We start from the raw sequence: 8,240 nt of genomic DNA, 5'->3' as shown, positions 1-8,240 counted from the left end.
TTGTTTTAGCTGTGTTTTGTCCTCAAATGCTCATGTTACAAAGTGACACAAAATGGAAGACCTTATTCACTTTTTGTATTTAGTAAGGTATTAATTTTCTTGAAACCTTGTGCACACACTTTGCAAACTACACAAAATATTGCATTTTTTCCCATGTTTTGTAAACTGCATCAGTTCGATCCATATATATGTGGGTAAAATTTATTAACGCCCACAAAAAACTGAAAAATGGCATGGTCTGTAATCGGTGATGTGACGACGACACTTAAGACGTAGCCGTTAACTGGTCTCTACCGCCACCTACCGTCTTGAGGTGAAACACAAGTCAACAAAGAATTTTCTGTTTGCTGACATAGTTTGACCACCACTCAATGAAACGTTGCAGAAATTGCAGGAAAATCAATGAAATACATCCTATTAAAATGCCACTCAAAAAATGTATTTTAAAGGTTTTGCATGGTACAAAATTTGGACAATGATTATTTTTTGTCCACAAAATCTCACATGTCCAGCTGCAATCACATAAAAATATCAGAATTGTTGCATTTTGAAATTTTAAAAGTATTAATGATCTGCTGCAAATTTCAGTACCCTAGAATTTTTTTCCCATTAATTCTTTCTTGATGTCATAAAAAAATTAAAGGAATTTCCATAATTTGTAACAATGCCAAAAGGGTTGAACAAAAAAAGCTTTAAGATGAGATGAGATTTGAAGTCAGCACGACGAGATTTAGTCAGCACCTTTTGTTAAGTTGCAGTTTTTTTTTTGTTTTTCAACTTTATTCGGCACATATACGAATGAAATCTTGTATTATTTTTTTTTAAATAGAATTTAACAAAAGAAGAATGCCAGAAGTGGCTGAAAATGTCACTTAAGACGATACTAATTTGAAAGAATGTTAAAATCTTCACGTTCTAAGTAAAGTTTAATTTGACAAGATGGTCTACATCAATGTATGCTTATGCTCAAAGAAGAATACATCACATACTCATCATACATTTTTACTCTATAAAAACTAGAATACAGGAAAAAAAATAAATTAAGAGAAAAAAAAATGAAAGCTTTAATTGTATTACTTCAAGTAAATATCCTTTTCAGAGTGATCCGAACATTCCTTCTTATTACGTGCAAAAATGAAATCCAATGAGTCGGAGTGGCGAGGCATGACGTACGACATCTTCATAATGTTAACTTCCTTCATTGGTGTTGGCGCTCGGCTGTGCACAGGCTGAGCTCTGGTGCCACTGTAACAGACAAGGAACCAAGGGAAGAACAACGAACCCACAACTCAAAAAGTGCAGTTTCAAAGCTTACTTACAGTTGCGTCAGTTGACGATGAAGACGATGGCGTGTTGTCCGGTGTGGTGGCGTCGGCCAAGGTTGCCAGGTACACGATGTTACGGTGCAAGAATTGTTGGTATCTGCGAACACAAACCAGTCTAATTAGCCTAATGGTTTTTATTACTACTATATTTGGGTAAATAATGCTATAGTGGAAGAATATTTCATGTAAAGTTAAACTTTTTTTCTAAATGGTTGATTCAATTCACTTCTACACAAAAAAAGTTAAATTAAAACGCATAAAACATTTTACAGGATGGAAACGTAACGGTCTGCCATTTTGTCCTGCGCTGCCACCTGCTGGCGGTGAAAGTAAGCAAACGTCACGTAACGTCAGCAAGGAGAGTACGTACGCACGTTTGGCGTTATTTTTCAAATCGCCAGCAGGTGGCACTAAAGGACAAAATGGCAGCCTGAGATCGATTAAAACGGGTGCTAAATATTCCACAACATGGAATAGTTATTGCAAATAATATTTTAACTGACGTCAACTTTGACAGTAATCTGATTTCGCGCGTAAATTTTATTGACATCTAAAGTGATAAATTAGAACGTTGTAATTCTGCTAGTGACAGCTTTTCCCATTCTAATACCACTTTTTTTTTTCTTGTAAATGGTTTTATTTTTTTTAATAAAAACTCACACTCAACAAAACTAACATAATTTCCCACGCAGTGTGATTTCATTGAAGGATTTTTTTTCATCTTAACTTTATTCGTATCCCCCAAAAAAACCCATCACAAAACTTTACTGTTCAAATGATTAGTTGATATTTTGAAAAATAAGACTTCATTCCTACATATTTTTCCTCTATTACTTCATTCTGTTAAAATATTGAAAAAAAAAAGCTTTAAGTTTAGACTTCCAATGTAGTGCAAGTATAGAATAGACCTACTTGACACATTCCACGGCTCGTCCCTTCTGCATGTACTCAACAATGCATCGTATTAATTGGTCGTTTTCGTCAAGTAGCTGCGGAGGGGGGAGAAAAAAGAATATTATTAAATTAGGATGGTCAAAGTATAATCACTGAGAAATGATGCGGCTAACATTAGCATAACTGGTTATTGTACGGTGGTTAAAAAACAAACCAAAAAAACATGAACAATATCAAGTTATTTTAGTCTTATTGTTGCGATTTACCCTCTGTATGATGTCCGGAGTGATTTTGGCGCGGCCGCGGAGTTTCTGAGGCACAAAAACGATCGACATTTTTGCTCGTTCATCGAACCGCCGGTGTAGCTTCTTCTTCGCTTGTCTTTATTGTTCCATTTCCTGTTCTTCTTCGTTTTTCGAGTGATAAATTTCCATTGATAGCCCACAGCGCCATCTGTTGTACAGAGACAGCAGTACTGAACAGGTTTAAAAAAGTAAATATATTTTAATCAGAGACCTTAAACATTTTTCTATGACTATTACGATTGTATCCACATCTTTATACAATTAATATAGTAAAAAATGCAACCTGTTTCTTATGTAGTCTGTTTTAAAAACACAACACTCAATTCAGTTTGCCTGTAAGATTATATCTTTATTCGTGTAAAATATATTACACTTTCATTTATAAAACTGGAATTTGCAAAAGCCTTGATGTACGTATGCTCATGCTTGCAAAATGTAATCACAAACTGATGGGACACCGTTTTCGGGTGATGAGCAAAATTCACGCTTCCATAAAAGACAGAAAGTCATCCAGGCCCTGAAGTAGGGAAGCAGCCCCAGAACATGAATAATTGTCTGCTGGTATGTTTTTTTTCATCCCCTGAAATGCTAGATGAAATAGGGCACACACATTCTAAATAGTAAACTTTCATTGTTCAATTTTTTTTTTCCTCTCTAAGTAATGCAAGCCTCAATTCTCCTAACTTTTACTGACTGAGCGCGAGGGAAAATGGTAAAACTTGGTTAAAAAATGGTAAAAAAAATCAACACTATCCAGTCGGAACTAGCTTTTAACCTCCAATAAATAAAAACAAGGGACATGGATATTATACTCTTTTGAACTTTATTAATTTTTTTAAATGTAAAAACTCAATTTTTACTGATACGCTCAAGGAGAAAAACAACAATTCCTCGGTTTTCCAAATGTTCCAGAAGCTCAGAAGTAGTAACAAACTTACGAATACTTAACATTTGCAGATGGTTCTAGAAGGGCTAATTCTTGGATTCCGCCTCGGGCTGGTCTAAAAATCGACGGGATCCTGTCATCATGCAGTGTCGGGCTCGCGTGTGCAACATTAACCTTTACATAATGGTCGGCTTGCCATTAATGTATGAATTAACTGCCAAGTATGTTACAATTTCACCATTTTCAACAAGTTTGCCACCTTCTAGTGCTTTTCTTTTGAAATCAATACAACTTGCCAGAAGGCATCAACATTTAAAGGGAGAGCTGTAGAAAAATCCCGGCCCAGCCCACTTGGAAGGCACTCCCTAAATACAAAGTGGAGCCAAAATGATGAAAGTACTAATCATTCATGTGACATATCCAGTTGCTGTCCCTTTCCGTAAGAGAAAACTAAAGAAAAAGCTTCACTGAACCTTATTGGGGAAGCCGTTGTGAACGTCACAGGCTGAGAGGAGAATGCAAACTTTTTGGCTAACTACTGAAAGCGCTCTTGGAAGAAGAGGGGGGGGAATAGCGGACATCTCTACATGCGTCGGTCATGTCGGATGCGCTCAAAATTTGGTTTCCTTCAGGCTGTCTCGACACCATGTGACGTTCAAATAAAAAAAAAAAAAAAAAGACGAAAAAATAAAGCTATCTAAGCACAGTCAGCCAACTGAGCGACTCGGCTTATTTACACCGCTCGTATTTCATCAAAATTCAGGAGGGGAGGGGAGGGGGAGAAAGAAAATGGAGGTTGACACGCCGCTTTGTCTTCTTCCTGGTAAATGTCGGGACCGTGAACAGATTTCGAAAGGGCTACGATCGGTCGTCATCCGGGCGGCGGGGACTACGCCGCCACCTTGTTGTCTTTCTGAAACGGAATAAGACGCCACAATCACGCAACTCCACCACGGCAAAAATTAGCGATCCAAACGACGGAGATTTACCGCATATTCAAAGTCAGAGAACTCGCGGCCGCCTCTTCCGCCTCTGAAGCCGCCCCGGAAGCCGGGCGGCGCCCCTCGGGGCGGGCCGAAGGAGCCCCTGCCGGACGGCCGGCCCCGCCCGCCGCGGGGCGGCATGTAACCTCTGCTGCCGCGGTAGCCGCCTCGGCCGCGATGCTGCCTGAGCGGGATGCCGAACGTCTCGGCGTTCATCCGCCGCTCCTCCGCCCAGGTCGACCTCCGCTCTCTGTCGCGCCAAACAGACAAAAGCGTAATCAGTGACAACGGGGGATGAATAACGAGTAAAACTCCACAAACCAGGCGACTTACCTCGAAAATCCTCCATCAACCGATTTACTGAAATAAACGCACACACACACACACACAAAAAAAACATTGAATAAACAGACACTTATTTTAGTGATTCAATTTTTTGTTTTGTCATTACAACAATAGACCCTCTGGAGCAGCGGTTTTTACTTTTTAATATTTTTTCAGCCAAGTACCCACTAACCAGCGCAAAGAATTTTTGGATTTTGGAAAAGTCATATTGAGACTTTTGGAAGTACAGTTGGAGCGGTATCCCGAGGGGTGTTTTCTTCAAATTCAATTAAGATGATGTAACGTTATCTTTTATTTCTGAGTTATTTGCTGGACCATTGCATCACGAATGACACTGCGCATCTATTAAACAAAATAAATGCATATACTGTATACAAGTTGCTTCCCGTTCAAATTAATTTCATCTTAATTTGAAAATGAACATGTACTGTTGGATGATGTACTCTACTAATATTGTAATTTGTTCATCCTCTGACTTTATTTAGTCCATGTACTAGATTTAGGTTTAAAACGGCTGAATTATTCTTAAATTTGTGTGGGATAAAATCGAGTAATTATATATTAAGAAATTAGTATATTCTAAAGTAGAATCTATTTCTAATCTCATTATTTCTTCATGGAAAACCTCTGAAAAATGTGTATTTGGGGAAAAAAAATGTAGCATGGGGCAGTGCTGGTTTAGTATTAGGCTAACTAATTGTGCTGTAACTTAAGAGATTCAATTTTCTTCTAACACGGACAATAAAGTTGTGGTAAATACTTGGAGTCGTTGCAGGACAGGTTGTCAAAGAAGGACTTGGTCTTGTCGTAGTAACAGGGAGGTATTGCCTCCTCTTCCTCCACAGTTGCCTCCGCACCGGGATGTTCAGGGTCGGCTTCTTCACCATTTGGCGTCTTTTCCACCTTGTCATCTGCAGATTCAAGAAAAAAAAAAAGTTAAAGCTCAAACAGTAACTAAAAGTGCAAGTTTGAAATGGCGCGTCACCTTTGAGCTTGAGCTTGCTTTGCAGTTCCTTGTCGATGTCATCCTTGTGGAATTGAGCGTTGGCCGTCTCAAAGTCAAAGTCTTCCTCGAACTTCATCAGTCCGTCCCGGCGCACGTTCACTTTGCCACGGCTGCGGTTGCCCCGGCCGCGCCCTCGACGCACCGGCTGGGCGCCCGATGACATGTAGCACTGACCTGTCAAGAAAGGTACTTGTAGTAGTTACTAATTGTTGTAAAAAAAAAAAAAAAATAATAAAATCTGATCTTTAATATTACATATTACACACAAATTAGGGTGGGGCCGATGGAAAGAAAGCAAAGATGCTAACGCACCTCCTTGACGCCTGTTGGAGTCACGGTTTTCAAGTGTAACATGCTCAAGTTCCCCTAGATTCACTTTCGGCACTTCGGGAGCTAAAAACAAACAAACAAAAAAAACCTCACACTAAGGATAACCCCGAAGGACCCCAGTTCAAGTACACAAGTTGAGTACTCACCCTTTCTCTGCTCCAGGAGGTCCGGGGGCTTCTGGCCACCAATGGTGGACCCGATGGGTCGAGGCGCAGAGGACGGCGCTTGACTTCTTTGCCCGACCGGCGGTGCCGAGGCAGTCGAGGTGGTGGCCTGATCCAGGGCGGAGCTTTTGGCTAGGGGGTCCAGGTGAGGGCTGGTGCGTCCTGTGCAATCGTTTATGTTTTTAAAGGGATCGGTCCATGTCCAGTCATGAATTCTTTTTTAATATTACCATTGATCCTGATTAATGTCACAACTGAATGAAAATTTTAACGGCAGTGACAACCATCTTACCTCCCGGTGCACCAAACTGTGGAGCGCTCATGGACGTGCCACTAAACTGTCCATAGGTTTGCACCTGGGCCCTGCTGAACGGGGCGTACGGGCCAGCAGACTGGAATGATGCCGACGGGCCCGCCGCGCTGCTGGTGCTGCTGCTCGATCCAAGGGACGACTGCAAGCAAAAATGCAAAGCATTCCAATCATGTAATCATTATGCGTGACCTCAAATACCATGAAGCATGTACCGTTTCGAGTATGAATATACCACCGTTTGAGCTGCATTTGGTGTACCCAAATTGAACGGCGAACGCTATAATAATCAACCTGATTGAAACCACCTTGTCTTTTGCCATTGACTGTATGGGTGGATGCTGTCAAAATGGTTCACCTGAACGATGGCTGGGTCCTGAGGCAGGCTGCTAGTGGCCTTAGGAGGCTCACATACGGTCAAATCTTTTATGTCACTGCCCCTGAAGATGATGTATTCGAAGACCTCATCCCGAGGCGGAATGGGCCTTTCAGTGGGCCTGTCCTCTGTTCCAAAAGAGCGAACTGTTTGGAGAAATAAGCACAGTCAGTCAGATACACAGGTTGCAATATTTACTATGCATATGGTAAATAAATGACATCATAAAGGTTGAAACACCTTTAAGGTTATCCAATATTAATATGTAGCTCATACGATTTGAATCTAATTCGGTCTAAAGTTATTCAATAGATCCCAGATGCTACTTAAATGAGTCTGGGAAGTTTAAGCAACTCAATTTTGACTTAGCATTACCAAGCTAGCGCCAACACAACGTAAACAAAAGGCGCACGTTAGCTAGTAAGCTAGCTGGCTATCAACGAGAAAAACGATGTCATCATTGCTCACGAATGTCGCCCTTACGGGCTGTTTGGATATCTTTAGGAAATGAAAAAAACTCACCATAGTAACGAGCGGACTTACCTTTAGCGAGAGCTACGGTTGAGTTTTCAGTGTCTATAGTGTACAAAATTCCTTCATAGCGAATCTCGGCCTTGGAGATGAGGCTAATTTTGCTACCGATATACGGCGTTCCTCCTCCGCTCATTTTTAACTCCCTTTCAAGCGCTAACGCACGCGTTTAGCTTTTAAATTGTTATCTTTCGAAGGAAGCGTCAAAACGACAAAGCTCGAGACTGCGATTTCAAAATAAGTTAGCCGGAGAAAGTAAGTTAAGAAGTGAGTTTCTCTCGTCCGTGTCCAAATTGATTTCTACGACACGACATGGCCGTGTTGGTTATTTTCAACCACCGCAAAGGATTCTGGGAGGAGAAGCTGGCGCGGTTTCCGAAGTTACACCATCCGCTTTCCGCCTTTCTTTCTTTACAACGTATTTAATTTATACACGTTATTGATAACTTTGGTCATATTTCACTAATATTCCGAAGATGGGATGGAAATAAATAAGCGGGGAAGATTGAAGTCGTTTCCATTTTTTGTTTCATCGCGAGATTCCACGGGATCCTTTCGCCCTGCCCCCATATTGTCTGATCTGAAATGCAGAAATATAACATTTTGTACGATATATTATTTCAAGCTTTAAAACAAATTATTGACTCGTATGAACACCATGTACACGAGTATGCCCATCGTTTGCATGTATTATAATTTAAGACCTGAAAACAAAGAAGAAATTCGACCATTTCGCCTCCCTCCTGAAAAATGTCTAATGACGTCAGACTCATTCCCACAATGCC

General features: G+C 40.6%; 2 protein-coding genes across 2 annotated transcripts; both read right to left on the bottom strand.

Moving 5' to 3' along the window:
- Positions 1-907: 907 nt before the first annotated feature.
- On the bottom strand, positions 908-2,613 carry ss18l2 (ss18, like 2). The gene is made up of 4 exons (XM_088412526.1): positions 2,486-2,613; positions 2,238-2,314; positions 1,320-1,422; positions 908-1,245 (listed from the first exon to the last, which is right to left on the bottom strand). The coding sequence occupies exons 1-4, from the start codon at positions 2,552-2,554 to the stop codon at positions 1,189-1,191; spliced, it is 306 nt and encodes a 101-aa protein (XP_088268652.1). The 5' UTR covers positions 2,555-2,613; the 3' UTR covers positions 908-1,188.
- Positions 2,614-2,852: 239 nt separating this feature from the next.
- Positions 2,853-7,865, bottom strand: lsm14ab (LSM14A mRNA processing body assembly factor b). The gene is made up of 10 exons (XM_088413818.1): positions 7,468-7,865; positions 6,907-7,070; positions 6,531-6,690; positions 6,221-6,400; positions 6,057-6,137; positions 5,724-5,918; positions 5,499-5,649; positions 4,727-4,753; positions 4,400-4,643; positions 2,853-4,323 (listed from the first exon to the last, which is right to left on the bottom strand). Exons 1-10 carry the CDS (start codon positions 7,589-7,591, stop codon positions 4,300-4,302), a joined length of 1,350 nt encoding a protein of 449 aa, XP_088269944.1. The 5' UTR covers positions 7,592-7,865; the 3' UTR covers positions 2,853-4,299.
- Positions 7,866-8,240: the final 375 nt, after the last annotated feature.

This window comes from Hippichthys cyanospilos, chromosome 4, assembly GCF_059441005.1.
Source record: "Hippichthys cyanospilos isolate Australia breed blue-spotted pipefish chromosome 4, RoL_Hcya_1.0, whole genome shotgun sequence".
Taxonomy (NCBI): domain Eukaryota; kingdom Metazoa; phylum Chordata; class Actinopteri; order Syngnathiformes; family Syngnathidae; genus Hippichthys; species Hippichthys cyanospilos.
The sequence above is the reverse complement of the archived record's forward strand: the minus strand, read 5'-3'. Positions and strand labels throughout refer to the sequence as shown.